The 19305-nt window shown below is 45.7% G+C and overlaps 1 protein-coding gene across 1 annotated transcript in view; it reads right to left on the reverse strand.

The window, feature by feature from the left end:
• CDHR3 (cadherin related family member 3) overlaps positions 1 to 19305 on the reverse strand; it is a 73428-nt gene that overhangs the window by 23291 nt on the left and 30832 nt on the right. Inside the window, exons 5-8 of the mRNA XM_007468984.1 lie at positions 15117 to 15211; positions 14237 to 14341; positions 9174 to 9322; positions 7042 to 7231 (exon numbers count right to left, since the gene is read on the reverse strand). Of these exons, the coding sequence (XP_007469046.1) occupies positions 7042 to 7231; positions 9174 to 9322; positions 14237 to 14341; positions 15117 to 15211 (539 nt within the window). The remainder of the gene's footprint in view (positions 1 to 7041; positions 7232 to 9173; positions 9323 to 14236; positions 14342 to 15116; positions 15212 to 19305) is intronic.

Here is a 19305-nt window from a genome sequence, read left to right on the forward strand (position 1 = left end):
AAGTGAGACCAGCTCTGGTGTTCAGCTTTGCTCCAGACACATGACACTCTCTCAGCAAGGGTCACTGTAGAGGTGCCCTCCCCACCCCCAGGAGGAACCACCTTCACACTCCCAAGAAACTGGAGACTAGTTATTAAGAAACCACAGAGATGAAGCTAACCTGGGGAATTATTCATCTTGTGGCATTGAGACAAAATAGTTAGTGGAAAGACAGTACTGTTTTCCAAAAGTCATATTAACCCAGAATCACAAGGGACTTCATTGATTTATTTTTTTTAATTTTTAAATTTAATTTAATTTATTTTTTTATACAGCAGGTTCTTATTAGTCAACAGTTTTATACACATCAGTGTATACATGTCAATCCCAATCGCCCAACTCATCACACCACTACTACCACCCCCTAGCCACTGTCCCCCCTTGGTGTCCATACGATTGTTCTCTACATGTGTGTCTCAATTTCTGCCCTGCAAACTGGTTCATCTGTACCATTTTTCTAGGTTCCACATATATGCATTAATATATGATATTTGTTTTTCTCTTTCTGACTTACTTCACTCTGTATGACAGACTCGAGATCCATCCCCGTCTCAACAAATGACCCAATTTTGTTCCTTTTTATGGCTGAGTAATATTCCATTGTATATATGTACCACATCTTCTTTATCCATTCATCCTTCGATGGGCATTTAGGTTGCTACCATAACCTGGTTATTGTAAATAGTGCTGCAATGAACTTTGGGGTGCATGTGTCTCTTTGAATTATGGTTTTCTCTGGGTATATACCCAGTAGTGGGATTGCTGGATCATATGGTAATTCTATTTTTAGTTTTTTAAGGAGCCTCCATACTGTTCTCCATAGTGGCTGTATCAATTTACATTCCCACCAACAGGGCAAGAGGGTTCCCTTTTCTTCACACCCTCTCCAGCATTTGTTGTTTGTAGATTTTCTGATGATGCCCATTCTAACTGGTGTGAGGTGATACCTCACTGTAGTTTTGATTTGCATTTCTCTAATGATTAGTGATGTTGAGCAGCTTTTCATGTGCTTCGTGGCCATCTGTATGTCTTCTTTGGAGAAATGTCTATTTAGGTCTTCTGCCCATTTTTGGATTGGGTTGTTTGTTTCTTTAATATTGAGCTGCATGAGCTATTTATATATTTTGGAGAATAATCCTTTGTCCCTTGATTCATTTGCAAATATTTTCTCCCATTCTGAGGGTTGTCTTTATGTCTTGTTTATAGTTTCCATGCTGTACAAAAGCTTTTAAGTTTCATTAGGTCCCATTTGTTTATTTTTGTTTTTATTTCCATTACTCTAGGAGGTGGGTCAAAAAAGATCTTGCTGTGATTTATGTCAAAGAGTGTTCTTCCTATGTTTTCCTTTAAGAGTTTTATAGTGTCTGGTCTTACATTTAGATCTCTAATCCATTTTCAGTTTATATTTTTGTGTGTGGTGTTAGGGAGTGTTCTAATTTCATTCTTTTACATGTAGCTGTCCAGTTTTCCCAGCACCTCTTATTGAAGAGACTGTCTTTTCTCCATTGTATACCCTTGCCTCCTTTGTCATAGATTAGTTGACCATAGGTGCGTGGGTTTATCTCTGGGCTTTCTATCTTGTTCCATTGATCTATGTTTCTGTTTTTGTGCTAGTACCATATTGTCTTGATTACTGTAGCTTTGTAGTATAGTCTGAAGTCAGGGAGTCTGATTCCTCCAGCTCCATTTTTTTCCCTCAAGACTACTCTGGCTATTCGGGGTCTTTTGTGTCTCCATACAAATTTTAAGATTTTTTGTTCTAGTTCCATAAAAAAATGCCATTGGTAATTTGATAGGGATTGCACTGAATCTGTAGATTGCTTTGGGTAGTAGAGTCATTTTCACAATATTGATTCTTCCAATCCAAGAACATGGTATATCTCTCCATCTGTTGGTATCATCTTTAATTTCTTTCATCAGTGTCTTATGGTTTTCTGCATACAGGTCTTTTGTCTTCCTTGGTAGGTTTATTCCTAGGTATTTTATTCTTTTTGTTGCAGTGGTAAATGGGAGTGTTTCCTTAATTTCTCTTTCAGATTTTTCATTATTAGTGTATAGGAATGCAAGAGATTTCTGTGCATTAATTTTGTATTCTGCATCTTTACCAAATTCATTGATTAGCTCTAGCAGTTTTCTGGTGGCATCTTTAGGATTCTCTATGTATAGTATCATGTCATCTGCAAACAGTGACAGTTTTACTTCTTCTTTTCCAATTTGTATTCCTTTTATTTCTTTTTCTTTTCTGGTTGCCATGGCTAGGACTTCTAAAACTAGGCTGAATAATAGTGGTGAGAGTGGACATCCTTGTCTTTTTCCTGATCTTAGAGCAAATGCTTTCAGTTTTTCACCATTGAGAATGATGTTTGCTGTGGGTTTGTCGTATATGGCCTTTATTATGTTGAGGTAGGTTCCCTCTGTGCCCGCTTTCTGGAGAGTTTTTTTTTTTTTTTTTTCCTTGCGTTATGCGGGCCTCTCACTGTTGTGGCCTCTCCCATTTGCGGAGCACAGGCTCCGGACGCGCAGGCTCAGTGGCCATGGCTCACGGGCCCAGCCGCTCCGCGGCATGTGGGATCTTCCCGAAACGGGGCACGAACCCGCGTCTCCTGCATCGGCAGGCGGACTCTCAAGCACTGCGCCACCAGGGAAGCCCTGGAGAGTTTTTATCATAAATGGGTGTTGAATTTTGTCAGAAGCTTCTTCTGCATCTATTGAGATGATCATATGGTTTTTATTCTTCAATTTGTTAATATGGTTTATCACATTGATTGATTTGCATATACTGAAGAATCCTTGCATCCCTGGGATAAATCCCACTTGATCATGGTGTATGATCCTTTTAATGTGTTGTTGGATTCTGTTTGCTAGTGTTTTGTTGAGGATTTTTGCATCTATATTCATCAGTGATACTGGTCTGTAATTTTCTTTATTTGTAGTATCTTTGTCTGGTTTTGGTATCATGGTGCTGGTGGCCTCATAGAATGAGTTTGGGAGTGTTCCTTCCTCTGCAATTTTTTGGAAGATTTTGAGAAGGATGAGTGTTAGCTCTTCTCTAAATGTTTGAAGGAATTCACCTGTGAAGCCATCTGGTCCTGGACTTTTGTTTGTTGGAAGATTTTTAATCACAGTTTCAATTTCATTACTTGTGATTGGTTTGTTCATATTTTCTATTTCTTCCTTGTTCAGTCTTGGAAGTTCATACCTTTCTAGGTATTTGTCTGTTTCCTCCAGGTTGTCCATTTTTTTGGCATAGAGTTTCTTGTAGTAGTCTCTCAGGATGCTTTGTATTTCTGTGGTGTCTGTTGTAATTTCTCCTTTTTCATTTCTAATTTTATTGATTTGAGTCCTCTCCCTCTTTTTCTTGATGAGTCTGGCTAATGGTTTATCAATTTTGTTTATTTTCTCAAAGAACCAGCTTTTAGTTTTATTGATCTTTGCTATTGTTTTCTTTGTTTCTATTTCATTTATTTCTGCTCTGATCTTTATGATTTCTTTCCTTCTACTGACTTTGGGTTTTGTTTGTTCCTCTTTCTCTAGTTCCTTCAGGTGTAAGGTTAGATTGTTTATTTGAGATTTTTCTTGTTTCTTGAGGTAGGCTTGTATAGCTATAAACTTCCCTCTTAGAACTGCTTTTGCTGCATCCCATAGCTTTTGGATTGTCGTGTTTTCATTGTCATTTGTCTCCAGGTATTTTTTGATTTCCTCTTTTATTTCTTCAGTGATCTCTTGATTATTTAGTAACATATTGTTTAGCCTCCGTGTGTTTGTGTTTTTACATGTTTTTCCCTGTAATTCATTTCTAATCTCTAGTGTTGTGGTCAGAAGAGATGCTTGATATGATTTCAGTTTTCTTAAATTTACTGAGGCTTGCTTTGTGACCCATGATGTGATCTGTCCTGGAGAATGTTCCGTGCGCACTTGAGAAGAAAGTGTAATCTTCTGTTTTTGGATGGAATGTCCTATAAATATCAATTAAATCTATCTGGTCTATTTTGTCATTTAAAGCTTCTGTTCCTTATTTATTTTCATTTTGGATGATCTGTTCATTGGTGTAAGTGAGGTGTTAAAGTCCCCCACTATTATTGTATTACTGTTGATTTCCTCTTTTATAGCTGTTAGCAGTTGCCTTATGTATTGAGGTGCTCCTATGTTGGGTGCATATATATTTATAATTGTTATATCTTCTTCTTGGATTGATCCCTTGATCATTATGTAGTGTCCTTCCTTGTCACTTGTAACATTCTTTATTTTAAAGTCTATTTAATCTGATATGAGTATTGGTACTCCAGCTTTCTTTTGATTTCCTTTTGCATGGAATATCTTTTTCCATCCCCTCACTTTCAATCTGTATGTGTCCCTAGATCTGAAGTGGGTCTCTTGCAGACAGCATATAGATGGGTCTTGTTTTTGTATCCATTCAGCAAGCCTGTGTCTTTTGGTTGGAGCATTTAATCCATTCACGTTTAAGGTAATTATCGATATGTATGTTCCTATGACCATTTTCTTAATTGTTTTGGGTTTGTTTTTGTAGGTCCTTTTCTTCTCTTGTGTTTTCCACTTAGAGAAGTTCCTTTAGCATTTGTTGTAGAGCTGGTTTGGTGGTACTGAATTCTCTTAGCTTTTGCTTGTCTGTAAAGCTTTTGACTTCTCCATCGAATCTGAATGAGATCCTTGCCAGGTAGAGTAATCGTGGTTTTAGGTTCTTCCCTTTCATCACTTTAAGTATATCATGCCACTCCCTTCTGGCTTGTAGAGTTTCTGCTGAGAAATCAGCTGTTAACTTTATGGGAGTTCCCTTGTATGTTATTTGTCGTTTTTCCCTTGCTGCTTTCAATAATTTTTCTTTGTCTTTAATTTTTGCCAGTTTGATTACTATGTGTCTCGGTGTGTTTCTCCTTGGGTTTATCCTGTATGGGACTCTCTGCGCTTCCTGGACTTGGGTGGCTATTTCCTTTCCCAGGTTAGGGAAGTTTTCAACTATAATCTCTTCAAATATTTTCTTGGGTCCTTTCTCTCTCTCTTCTCCTTCTGGGACCCCTGTAATGTGAATGTTGTTGCGTTTAATGTTGTCCCAGAGGCCTCTTATGCCGTCTTCATTTCTTTTCATTCTTTTTTCTCTTTATTCTCTTCCGCAGCAGTGAATTCCACCACTCTGTCTTCCAGGTCACTTATCCATTCTTCTGCCTCAGTTATTCTGCTATTGATTCCTTGTAGTGTAGTTTTCATTTCAGTTATTGTATTGTTCATCTCTGTTTGTTTGTTCTTTAATTCTTCTAGGTCTTTGTTAAACATTTCTTGCATCTTCTCGACCTTGCCTCCATTCTTTTTCTGAGGTCCTGGATCATCTTCACTATCATTATTCTGAATTCTTTCTCTGGAAGGTTGCCTATCTCCACTTCATTAGGTGTTTTTCTGGGGTTTTATCTTGTTCCTTCATCTGGTACATAGCCCTCTGCCTTTTCATCTTCTCTGTCTTTCTGTGAATGTGGTTTTTGTTCCACAGGCTGCACGATTGTAGTTTTTCTTGCTTCTGCTGTCTGCCCTCTGGTGGATGAGGCTTTCTAAGAGGCTTGTGCAAGTTTCCTGATGGGAGGGACTGGTGGTGGGTAGAGCTCTGTGTTGCTCTGGTGGGCAGAGCTCAGTAAAACTTTAATCCACTTGACTGCTGATGGGTGGGGCTGGGTTCCCTCCCTGTTGGTTGTTTGGCCTGAGGCGACCCAACACTGGAGCTTACCTGGGCTCTTTTGTGGGGCTAATGGCAGACTCCGGGAGGGCTCATGCCAAGGAGTACTTCCCAGAACTTCTGCTGCCAGTGTCCTTGTCCCCACGGTGAGCCACAGCCACTCCCCCACCTCTGCAGGAGAGCCTCCAACACTAGCAGGTAGGTCTGGTTCAGTCTCCTATGGGGTCACTGCTCCTTCCCCTGGGTCTCGATGTGCACACTACTTTGTGTGTGCCCTCCAAGAGTGGAGTCTCTGTTTCCCCCAGTCCTGTCGACGTCCTGCAATCAAATCCCGCTAGCCTTCAAAGTCTGATTCTCTAGGAATTCCTCCTCCTGTTGCCAGACCCCCAGGTTCGGAAGCCTGACATGGGGCTCAGAACCTTCACTCCAGTGGGTGGACTTCTGTGGTATAAGTGTTCTCCAGTCTGTGAGTCACCCACCCAGCAGTTATGGGATTTGATTTTACTGTGATTGTGCCCCTCCTACCTTCTCATTTTGGCTTCTCCTTTGTCTTTGGATGTGGGGTATCTTTTTTTGGTGAGTTCCAGTGTCTTCCTGTCAATGATTGTCCAGCAGCTAGTTGTGATTCTGGTGTTCTCACAAGAGGGATTGAAAGCACGTCCTTCTACTCCGCCATCTTGGTTCCTCCTCCAAGGAACTTTATTTTAAAATAACGGTGAGTAGATTGTGAGACAAAGTACGGGTCAAAATATCCAAAAGAACTTGTATCTGCCTTTTCCCCCCTCTCCATTGCCTTTTGTTCACAGGCAGTTAAGTTGTGTAAAGTGCATTAGATGCTTTGTTTTGTTTTAAGTAAATACTTGGTTTTATTTATTCATATTACCGGTGGCGTGCTTCTCTGGGAGCTCCTAGTTATGGATCCTAAATCTCAAGTATCTACTATAACTGCTAACCAACAGCACCATCTTGCCATGGGTGGCAATAAATAAAGAAAAGGTACAGTCCAGAGAGCACCTGACAAGTCCTGTGGACTTGTCACCAACGGAGATGAACGTGTTGTAGAAGAGAGCAAAATAAAAATATTTTTTAACAGAGTAAGAAAGTGGAGAAGGGAGCTTACAAAGAGGAAAGAAAATGGAAGAGAGGGAAGAAAAAGGATGAGGAAGGAAAATCTCTCACCTAAAGGGACAGTTCAAATCTACTTATTTTATTGAGCTGTGTCACAAGTGCCCACAATCCTTCAGTCCCCGCCAGACTATACCAGAAGAACCAAGCACCCCCAAAGAGGTGACATGCCCACACGTGTCTCAGAAGGCAAATACCTGAAGGTGAACTTGGTGCATGTTGAGGGGTTGTCATTAATGTCTTCCACAATGAAGGTTATCTGCTTGCGATTCTCCTGACCCCCAGAGGGTCTATCCTTCACCAGAACCTCCAGAGATATGGCGGGATTTTGTCTTAATTCACCTGCATCTCGGTCTATCCTGCGCACCACTTGGATGGTCCCAGTCACTGTTAGAAAGCAAAGGTCAGAATATGGCTCTTTGGAGAGAAATGAAGAGTCAAAGTTAGGTGGAGACTTGGAGTACATTTGAAAAGAACATTCTGATGTGAGGACTGGCTTACAAAGAGAATATTCTTTATACAAGTACATTTTAAAAAAAAAAAACCTCAGGTAAGTTCCTGTCTTGGACATTGACTGGGGTGTCTGGCCTGATCCTTCTAGAATTTTGCACCTCATGCCTCAGGGTTAGGCCCCCTGGCAGCTGTCCTTGCCCATCATTCATTGGAGTGATAGACAGCTGACTCCAACCCCTGAGTTCTCTTTCTGGAGAATTTGTAACTGGGAGACACAAGTCAGGTTCCTAGTGGAGCTACAGATAAGATGCCAGAACTCTAGCTGCTGAGGTCACTGGAGCAGCGCTGCTTCCCATCCTTCCTGTGCCCTGACTGTTTACTCTTTCTCATGAGATATGCAGTATCCTGGTGATAGGTGTCCCCTACTTTTTTTTTCTCTTGCTTGGTTTGGCTGGCCTTAGTTTCAGTTGCAACCAAAGAGTCTTAATGAATATACTACCAAAAAACCCACTGTATTTGTTAAAAGTTCAATTTGCCATACTCGAACGAACAGAATTCTAAACCACAGTTGTCCATCCTGCCATGATCACTGGAGTGAGGTCCTCAATGACAGACAGCACCGCCTTTGCCCGCCTCTCCTGGGCACAGGTAACCTTTGCCCTAAAGCCTATGGGACGAGTAACACATTGTCTTTTTGGGATTGTCCAGTGCTGGCCTCCACAAAATCATTATGTAAAGTGAAGTCCTTTTGGGTGATGTGACAGGGATTTATGAGGTGGTATAGTCCAGGAGTAGGGAAGAGCCCGGCCTTTGGAGTCGGGCAGCTTTGGTTTGTATTGCTGCTTCACAACCTACAAGCTGTGACACCTTGGATGAGTCACTTAACCTGTCCAAGTCTCTCTCTAAGCCTCCGTTTGCTCATCTGTAAAATGTGGATTATGGTAGTTCATTGGGTTGCTCTGCTGGGTACTTAAGATAGAATGCATGTGGATCACACAGCATCCTGCCTGGTATAGACTAAAAGATGGTCATTAAGAGGGAGAAACTCTCCTTCTCTGCACCAAGATACTTAGATGGGAAAATCTCCCAGGAATCCAGCAGATGGATGTATCAATAGATTGATGCAATCCAATATGGTAACCACTAGCCACATGTGGCTCTTTAGCACTTGAAATGTGGCTAGGCCAAATTGAGATGCGGTAAGTATAACACACAACGGATTTCAAAGAATTAATATCTCATGAGTAACTTTAAAATCTTGATTACAAGTTAAAATGATAATATTTTGGATATATTGGGTTAAATAAAATGCCTTATTAAGATTAATTTCACCTGTTTCTACTTTTTGTGGCCACCTTTAAAATTATATATGTGGCTTCCACTGTATTTCTTCTGGACAGTGCTGGTCTGAATCCTCTGTTCAGGAGACTTCAAGGTACCCTCAGGATAGTGAACTCATCCATCCTTAGATGCCCACCTGCCTCAAAGGTGGAGTGGTGATACAGCTGATGATACAGCTGTCGACACAGGGCCCTGTTGAATGTCCCCAAACCTTATGCCAGCTGCTTTTAATGCACCTATTACAGGGAATTCCCTGGTGGTCCAGTGGTTAGGACTCCATGCTTTCACTGCCGGGGCCTGGGTTCAATCCCTGGTCAGGGAACTAAGATCCCCAAAGCCACGAGGTGCAGCCAAAAGAAAAAATACACCTGTTACCCCGATAACTTACGATAGTCTAGATGGAAAGGCATGCCCCAGACCAGAAGACAGAGAAAATATTTGTAAAACAATCCAAATGGCTGAATTAAAGGATGCACATAAGGATGTGTGTGTGTGTGTGTGTGTGTGTGTGTGTGTGTGTGTGTGTGTGACTTACACTGATTGATCATGAAATAGCTGTTGACAGTAGTGATGCTGTAGAATAGGAAGCTGGTAAAACCTTTATCATCAGGGTCTTCAGCTGTGATATTGGCCACAATTGCTCCTGGACCCAGCTCCTCGGGAATCGTGTACATGTGCATTGGGCTGGAACAGAAATACGGCAGACACAGCTCATTTCAGGGGCACAGGAGGGTGGAGTCTGGGAGGTGGGTATTTTAGTTCGTGCTAAATATAGCGCTAAGCTGTTGGAGTTGCCTCAATGTGTTGGGGAGGGAGAGCTCAGCAGCTGAAAGGAGGGGTGACTGGCTTTTGTGTTGCCACAGATCACATCCCTGTGGATGCAAAGAAGTTGCCATGCTGTGATGGCAACGATTTATACCAGCCACGGTCCCTGACTCCATGCAGGCCTGATGCCATTTCAGGTCAGCCTTGGCATTAACATCTTTTAAAATAAGGATAGTCGGCCTGTCCAGCTATCTTCTCTTCTCGCAGTTCGTGTGCAGAATTTTCCTGAATTCTTTTAAAAATCCCTCTGGACACAATATCCAAAACTATAACTTCCTGATGCCCACACCACGGCTGCCCCCAGAAGCTGATTAAATTGTGAACCTTCTCTATCCCAGGGCCTCTGCTCACTTTTTATTTCTTCCCTGTTTTTTTTTTTTTGTTCTGAGGAGGCAGAATTTACACACAGAACGTGTATGCCTTTCCAAGTTGCGTTAACCGTGAGGTCAGCTCTCTGAAGGGAGAGATGAGCCCCACTGGCAGAAGCTAAGGTCAGCGCGCTGCCCTCCAAGGATGACTTCTTACAAAGTAAGCCCAAACTGCTAACTTATGCACCTTCCTCAGACCTCCACTGCCTTGGAAAAGGCCCGAAACCAGACAGATATGTTTGAGGTTTTAACTGCACAACCTGCGTAAATTGAATAATTTTGAATGTACCAAAGGAAGCTTATTGTTTAAAATAACTCTGCAGGAAGTCCTTTTGTGGAGGGAAAATCACTTCAGTGGGACAAATAGTCATCTTTAATTTACCAGTTTCCTAAATTTGGGTTTTCCCATGTGGGATTGTCTTTAAGAGGGGAATACTCTACCTCGGATCTAAAGGATTGCGTTCATTTCATGAGCTCAGAAGGTCTCTGCGGTTCTGTCCCATCATCTGTAGGGCCAGAGGGAGGAGAAAGGGGCGGGGACCTCCAGGGGGGTCAGAGGCAGGCCGAGAACAGCTGGAACCAGGCCCTGACCAGCCAGGCTGCTCTCGGGATCCTGGGCCGGCCCCCACTCCTGGGGCGAGCTCCTGTAGGCTCACTCCACTGATGCAGGACAGTAATCTTGTTCAGGCCAAGAAGCCACCTCAGTGCTCTGGACCTCTCACTACCAGGGGTCCCACAGAAGCTGCCGTTTGTCCATTTACTTACCTGACACACACCGTTGTCAGGGAATCCGTGCCACCCACCAGTGGGTCCAGGGATGGACAAAGTGGGATGCAGCCGAGGAGGCGGGGTGGCGGTAACCAAAAGCAGAGCCAGAGGAGAGAGGGGGACGGCCCTGGCTCCCCAGGCTGGACTAAGCCCTTATTCCACTGTGTGAGAAACCCTGTTTCTCACGTGTTGGATTTTTTTCCTTTGGCTGCATTGAGGCGGTTCCGTTAATTTCCAACAAAGAGATCACTAAGACACCGTGCGACCTTCACAGCCTCGCCTTTGCTACCCCAGGGGTGGTCCCCACCTTTCTAACTGCCTTCCTGAGCATGCTGGGTCCTCCGGCCACTCCAGACCACTGAATCAGGAGCCAGAGTTTCACCAGATGTGCGGAGTCGGGGGCGGGGTAGCACTTTAAAGTTTGAGAAGGACTATTATGAGGAGTCACCAGAGGTGACAGCCAGAGGCTCCCAGCCTCTCATAGGACAGACAGAGGACACCTTGGGAGAGAAATCCCCTCCCTCCCACCCTCCTCCTTCCCTTCTAAGACAGTGGTTCTCAGCTGCAGATGATTATGTTGTTTGTCACAGCTAGAGGAGCAGGCTGCTATTGGCGTGTAGTGTGAGTCGAGGCCAGGGATGCTGCTAAACAGCCTACGATGCCCAGGACAGCCCCACCGCAGGGAGTATCCTGCTCCAAATGTCAGGAGTGCAGCTGTTTAGGACCCTCATCTGCGGGCTCCTCCAGTCCACACTGGGCGCTCCGGGAAATCAGGTCCTTGTGAAGAGGACTGATCAGGCTATTGGTGAAGACACAACTCCCCGGGTACAACATCCTGTCCTTGGCTGACTTGATATTGAGCCTGGCAGAAGATAAAATCTGTGGTTTATTTGGTTTGGGGATCCAAGACCCAAGTATGTATAAAATATCACTTAACTTAGAAGTGTTACCCTCAAACCACAGTAGAAATCTGTTCAAATGCGGTGAAGCCAGGACCCCTGCAGCACCCCCGACAGGGGAAAGCTCTGATATCACTAATTCTCACACCCCTCTCCCCGTGACACTGGCTCACCAGAGCCTGGACCCAGGGCCACGCTCAGGGGAAAGGGTGTGAATCCGGGATGACCTGGGATGGCTTCTCTAAGTCCATAATGTGTGTCTACACTGCCTGGCTCCAGGTTGAAAAGGACTGTGAATGAATGCAAAAGAAATGGGCAGAAGGGGAGAAAGACCCACCTGCCTGACTCTAAAACAAAGTTCTTTGCAAGAATAGCGAGCACTGTTTGCGAGGTAGAGAGTGAATGTAAGTTGGGTACTCTTATAATAAACTGCCCGACTTTCAAAATGGCAGCATCCTGGAGTGCACATCACGAGAACATGAAACGTTCAGCGTTTGTCACCACCCGGGAGAAAAATGGTGAGGCATTTTCAACAGCAGAAATAGTACTTGCTTTGGTTGTATTTCATTGCAGGACCTTAACAAATAGTAAAGATAGAAGAGTTGTTTCCACATTTTGCATTTCTAACTTCACACTCAAACTCAGTCTACTTGAGTCGATTTGAGGATTTAATTTTGTTCATCCTGAATTAAATAACTTATGGTTAGTCCTAGCACTGATTTGGGAGAAAAGAAGGATGATGGTTCAAGGGAACCAGGAAACCCTCAAAGTTAGTACCTAGTTTGAAACTGAGCAAACGTTGAAAGTGAGGATGGCTGAGGGACTAGGTTGGCTCTAATTGAGCAGCCCTGGCAAAGTAGGGCAGCCATCCTGCCCCAAATCCTGCCTCACATCCTTCTAGATCACAGGCTCTCCCAGACCCATCCTTACCAACATCCAGGGAACACTGTTTGAAATAAAGTCGACTGTTTTTTTAAAAAATAGTTAGACAGGGCTTCCCTGGTGGCGCAGTGCTTGAGAGTCCGCCTGCCGATGCAGGAGACGCGGGTTCGTGCCCCGTTTCGGGAAGATCCCACATGCCGCGGAGCGGCTGGGCCCGTGAGCCATGGCCACTGAGCCTGCGCGTCCGGAGCCTGTGCTCCGCAAATGGGAGAGGCCACAACAGTGAGAGGCCCGCATAACGCAAGAAAAAAAAAAAAATAGTTAGACAGTCACAGAGGTCATGCTTCCTTGTCTGGGATGGAGCCTAACAGGTTCATCTCTCAAACCAAAAATGAGAACCAGAGTTCCAGAGCAATCTCTGGGGGACCCCAACAAACAGCCAAGGTCATGTTCTCTTTCTGCTGAGGCCAATTGCTTTATTTTGGAAGACGTAGTCCAAACCAGATGGCCTACACGTTCTGCCCCTTGGGCGAACTGATTATTTTCCCCTTTGCAGGCCCATTAGTCTGCTTTCCCACTTCACAGACTGGGGGTGTGGACAGGGCGTCACAGAACATGTCAGCTCTAGCCCTGCCGCCATCACCTTCCTCTGGGGGATCACTGATGAAACCGCATTGCTGTGTTGGCCAATACTTGAGTCCAAATCCAGGCTGGGAGTTCACAACTATTTATAAACTGCCTGTACTGTGTTCCTGGAGGAGCCTGTCAGCAGAAATGCACTGCACCGTCCTGCTGAGCTTAACCCGGCAACAAGCATTTTGTGGGAGTGCCTCTGCTGCTGTTGCCTCCATGGTGACACTCAGCAACTGGGCTGTAGACTGTGATAACGTCCAGAAGTGTCAGAATTGTGGTGTGTTTTGCCAAAAGGCACTTGGTTAGCCTGTGAGTGGAGATGCTTTAATACCTCAATCTCAGAGTACTTTTGCAAGCATTCTACATAGGTCTGAGGCCCAGTGGCTTTTGGTTGGTGGAGTCTCCCAAGCTGAATGTATTCCATGAATACAGTGAACCCAGGCAGGGGAGTTTGCCAATTTCCTTGTGGCTGGTTCCTGAGCCTGGCTCAGCAACTGTGGGATACGGTGGGGGGGTGGAGTCTTGTAACCAGTAACCAGGCTGTTTGCAGGGTCACATGCCAGCTCAGAATCCCATCTCCCCCTCGTAAATCCTTGTCTGTGACAGGCTCTGGTCTCGCCTTTGTGCCTGGGCCGGTGCCGGGCACATTCCCACAGGCTGCTTCTACCAGATTCAATTACCTTCCTCACATCTGTTGGATGGAGGAGCTGCCAGACAAGGCAGATCTCCTTTCTGAATCCACCACAACAGGAGGAAACTTAGAGCACCCAGCAGTGGGTAGGCCCCTTAGGCACCATCGAGACAGCCCTTTCCTCAGTCGGAGAGGATGACCTCCTGACAGTGGGCTTTATGGAGCCTGGACTGATGACGTGCTCTAGGATTCTGCCGTTATTAGCGGTGAGCCTCCTATCCTACGAGTACCCGCCTTCTGCACATGCCCAGTGGCAAGCCTTGCACCAGGGGCATGGTGTCTGGCCTCCACCCCTTCCCCACCATACCCAGAATCCCATGGTGCACACGTCTGTGGGGTGTGGAGACGGGGGCAACAGAGGTGGAAGATGTTAAGTCTGGACGCCCAGGTAAAGGAGCCTCTTACCTCTCCTCCAGGCCAGAACAAAGGTCAGCCCTCTGCCTTGCCTGAAGTGTGTCTGAGGTGGCTCAGCCACTTAAGAGACATGGTGCCCCCGGCCCACGGAGACCCCCGCCCAAGCCCTCAGGCCTACCTGGTAAAGCGAGGGATCTCATCATTAATATTCACGATGTTCACTTGCAGCTCCATGGAGACTCTGAGCCCTTGGCTATCTCTCACTTCCACGATAAGATGGTACCTGTTAGGAAACAGCCCAAGTCAGGGAGTCAAGCTTTGCTGACACGACCACAAATGGGGTGGGGGGAGGGAGGGAGGAAAGTGTCCGTCCCCCTTCTGGCCACCCCCCTCCATATCCCCCTGCAGAGTCAGATCTGCTAGGTCCACCCTTCTTTCCTTATCTCTAAAACCCCACCCCTCCATTTCTCATCCTATAGTTATTACTGACGGCTGCCATCTCCCGCCCGCCACGTTGCACACCCTGTCTCCATCCTCCCTCCCGTTATCTCGGCAAAGTGCCCCATCCACACACGTAAGGAAACTGAGGCTGCCATGGATTAGATAACTAGCCCTGCTTCTCACACCTGCTGCAGATCCCAGAGCCAACCTGCGTGGACCCCAAGGCCTGTGTGTTTTCACCCTCGAACCCCGGCTTCTCCTTACCTCTTTCCCCAGAGGCCTGCTCGCCTCCACCATGCTGCTCTGATGTCGGCAAACAGCTCTGACAGCTGCCTCTCCAGAGCCAGAAGGGCATCTGAGGCAGTCCTCCGGATGCTTCAGGGGCCCCCTCCCACACCTTCGTTCTTGTAATCCAGAGATGAAGATTTTGGGTGGGAAGGAGGCCTTCAGATAATGGCCTTACTCCTGATCCCTCTTTGGAGCTCACTACCCTCTGAACCTAGCAGCAAGGCAACAGACCACTTAGGGCCTCCGCAGCTGCCCTCAGGCTGCACTAGGCCTGTTCCTTGGACACTCAGATAAAAGGTACTTCAAGCAAAGTCATTGGCAAAGGGTACCTGCTGTGTCCTGCTTCAAAGTCAAATTCTGTTGTGGAGAAGAGGGTCCCATTAGCAGACATTCTGAAACTCTTTGAAGGGGAAATCAGGAAATACTAAAAAACAAGGAAAAAAATATTACTAAGCACACCTATGTAGCTTTCCCCAAGAGATTAGTTTGTTCGCTTCCCATTTTATATTCTTGGGCCGCGCAACGTTTATTTTTTTTTTTTTGAAGGGAACGCTATTTATCTATTTAGGCTGTGTTGGGTCTTCGTTTCTGTGCGAGGGCTTTCTCTAGTTGCGGCGAGCGGGGGCCACTCTTCATCGCGGTGTGCAGGCCTCTCACTGTCGCGGCCTCTCTTGTTGCGGAGCACAAGCTCCAGACACGCAGGCTCAGTAGTTGTGGCTCACAGGCCTAGTTGCTCCACAGCATGTGGGATCTTCCCAGACCAGGGCTCAAACCCGTGTCCCCTGCATTGGCAGGCAGATTCTCAACCACTGCGCCACCAGGGAAGCCCTCGTGCAACATTTTTGATGTATCAGAATGAGGCCCAAATGGGCAGTTCTCAGGCTTAATGGTTCTTGATTCAAGAAGGCTCTGGATCAGTTGGTCTGAGCCTCTGACCCTGATCGGCTACACCCTGAGAAGTTGGTCACAGGATCCTGCTTCAATTACAGAAAATACACATAAACAGCTCCCTGCTTCTGAGTCCAGCATACTTATCCCCATCACCATATTCTCACTTCTGCTTCCCAGGACAACTTCTGGCTTTGATTTGGTGTCTTGGCTTTAACCAACACTGTTTCAACACAGCTCCCATGCATTAGGAAATAGGACAGTACTAAAGCAAATACGATCCGGTCTCTTAAAAGAACTCAGGATACGGTGCAGTGTGAAAATGTTCACAAAGCATCATTCATTACAATGATGGCAGGGAAAAGGAAAGAGACAAGTGTTAGAGAGAATGAACCTTAGCAGGTACTAGAGTCCAAGTTGGAAGCTGGTTTGGGATGTAGATGCGTTTTTTAACATCCCATCTCAGGGCTATGGCCAGTGGTCAAGCCTTTGCACATCCTGGGGAGTTGAGGGTTTGTCCTCCTTGGTTCCCAGTGCTCAGCCCAGCTCTCTTGAGGACCCCTTGCCCAGCACCAGTTGCTCTGATAAGAACACAGGCTTCTCTGTACATCCCACTGAGGGCCAGCCCATAGGAGGCCCACTCCTGTCCGTCCACGGGCGCTCGTCAGAATTGCTTCCTTGCTCCCATCGTGGAGTCAAGAAGCAGGGGAAGGCCCTGGATCAGAAGAGCTGAGTCCAAACTCTGGTTCTCACCTCAGGACCTGGGACAAGTCCCTTCCTTGCCTGTAAGTTAGGGCTGAGACCACCAACTGCTCCTCCACATTATGGTAAGGATTAAATCGGAAGGCACACTGGAAAACGTGAAGGGCTGCGCGGCAACACGTGAGGCTTACGTATTTATAGCCATCTGTTCCAAAGGGCTTTAAGGGCAGAAGGTTTCATTATTTCCCACTAGGGTGAGGGATGATCTCTGGATCAGATCATAAGTGGAGGTTATGCAACCAGAGCCACAGCCCCTGAAGTCTAGAATCAAAGGAAACGTCAGCCGAGCTTTCCAACCCAGTGATTTGCTGTGTTGTGATCGCAGCTGAGCTCCCCGTAGAGAAGAGAGAACGCACAGAAAATAGATGAAAGCTCTCCTTTGGGGCCAATGTAAGATTTTTAAACGATTTTTTAAAGTGTTTACTTTCCGTTTATTATTTAATAACATTTTTCTAATTGTAATGAACATATTTTTAACCAAAAAACTGGGACCGAAAAGTCTAAAAAAGAAAATATTAATCACCTGTAAAATCTCATCATTTTCATGAAGTCTTCTGTTCTTTTCTATGCAAACATATGCCCTCCAAAAAATTGAGATGATGTTCTAACCACAATTGTAATATTTTGTTCTTTTTATTTATAGCTTGAGCATTGGCCCATATTCTTGTCTCATTTTATAGACTGGTTGGTTAATGACGATATGGCCTTCTACTGTAAGGGCTTATTTTACTAAGTCTTTCTTGCTGGTTACTTAGGTGCTTCCAACCCATTTTTAAGAGGAAATATTTGGGCAATGCCAAGAAGTGCCCTTCTCCCAGCTACCCCGCCCTCCAAATTGTATAAGCACCTTGACAGCACTCAGAGGTGTGATGTTTAAATCCCAAGCCCCCCACCAACTCTCCAGCTCACTGCCTGGGCCTGCAGCTGGCAGCGCGTGGAGCTGTCCTGGCTCTGTGAGCAGAGCCTTTCCTGCAGAGAATCCTCACATATCCACATATCAGAGGCCCAAGCTGGATGTGCTGGAATGGCAGAGTTCAGAGACCCCGGCAAGGCATTTACTATATGCACCTGAATCGGGATGGCTTTCCACATGTGTTTTGAAATGCTCTAGGAGATAGGTCCCCAGAGCTGGTTGTTTCCCAAACAGTGCAAGGTCTTGGGATATGGAGATGACAGACAGCCCTGCTCTGCCAAAGATGATGGTCAACCGAAGGAACATACAAAGAAGACGTGGGACAGGTGTTCCACGAGGGATAAATATAGGATATGAGGGCAACAGAGAAGGCGGCCTCTTAGACCCATCCGGAACATGAGTCACACATTGGGGCAGTTGAGTCGTGAAGTGGCTCTGGATCCAGGCTGGAGCCAGACTGCTGAATCTGAATCCTGGTTCTACCATTTTATGAGAGCTTGTGCAACAAAGAGGAATAATAATAAGGCATGCCCCATGGGGAGATCACATAAAGTTCTAGAACAGTGCCTAGCACAGGTAAGCTGTCCATGTATGTTAACTACTACTGTCCAGTTAGAATGTGAGCTCCATGAAGGAAGGGGCTTCATTTTATTCACTCCTCTATCCCTATGCCTAACACATACTAGGTGCTCAATAAATATTTTTTAAATGTTCAATATTGGGGCTTTCTTCTCGCGTATTTCCCATCTGAGACCCCCATTCCCACCTTAAAGGATCTTAAAACAAAAAGGCAACAACAACAAAAACCTTGCCAACCTTTATAAAAAGTCTGTTTCAATTTGGTAATGCTGGGCTTGGGTATGAAATCGTCCTCCAGTCTCAGCAAGCAAGAAAAAAGCAACAGCAGCAGACAGAAAGGGTGGAGAGCTGTAGGATTAGAACACGGGGAATTTCTTTTAAATTTTTATTAAGAGGCTGATTTCCTGGAATCCCGATTTTTTTTTTTTTCTTTTAGAGCCAGGCTAATTTCCTTTATCCCTGAACCTACGAGCTTCTGTTAATGGGAATAGCAGTTTGGTACTTAGAAAGGAGATAATATCCATAGACTAAAAATATTATGTCATGTGGCCATTTGCCAGCGACTCAGCAAAGCTTTCTGTAAAACCTGGCATTCTCTCCCCTTTTTAAAGGCTTGTTTAATCAAAGCTGCTCCCTTGATATTCGTTCTTGGAAAACAGAAATTAAATAGGATGAAAAGCAACGGCAGCCCCTCTCTGCTCCAATACTGGCTAAGAAAAGTCCTGAGTAATCAGATCAATTCTGTGAACAAATGCTTGTCAGACAAGCTCTCGAGCGTCCCCGCAGGGAATATTCCTTTACCGTCACCCCAGGTTTCTATCTTTGCAGCCCCTTGGCGGCAATGTTTTGCTCACGGACACAGAGCTTCGGGGTGGAGAACGATGAGCAGGCTTCCTGCCCCATTCATCCTTTATTGTGCCACCGGTGCAGAGAGAAAAAAGGCTGCAAGGGAGCTGGCCCAGTTTCCTGAAATGTCAGGCTCCCTGGGGAGGGCGCGCCACCTCCGGGCCGGCACCCCCCACCCCACCCCAGCTACAGCTGGAGTCACGGGCGAATAATGATCCAACGTGTGCTGATTTGCAGCCCTTGGTTGCTTTCGGGCCTGCAGTGGAATCAAGCGGCAAGAATTCAGCCTCCCAGCTCGTAGGAAGAGAGCAGTCAATTTCCAGGAACCAAGTTTCCAGGGGCAAGCAGGACCCTTATTCCTCCCAAGTCCGGGGAGTGCCAATGACCCTACCAGCCACTGAGAACATGCCCCCAAGCCCACCCAGAGGGCCCAGACAGGCAGCATCTCTCTACTGGGCCCGGGCAAGTTATAAAGGTGATGCCACGGTCCGATTATTTTTCAGTGTAAGCTGAATGTTTTATAAAAGGCT

This window comes from Lipotes vexillifer, unplaced genomic scaffold, assembly GCF_000442215.2.
Source record: "Lipotes vexillifer unplaced genomic scaffold, Lipotes_vexillifer_v1.1 scaffold1002, whole genome shotgun sequence".
In the NCBI taxonomy this organism is placed as follows: domain Eukaryota; kingdom Metazoa; phylum Chordata; class Mammalia; order Artiodactyla; family Lipotidae; genus Lipotes; species Lipotes vexillifer.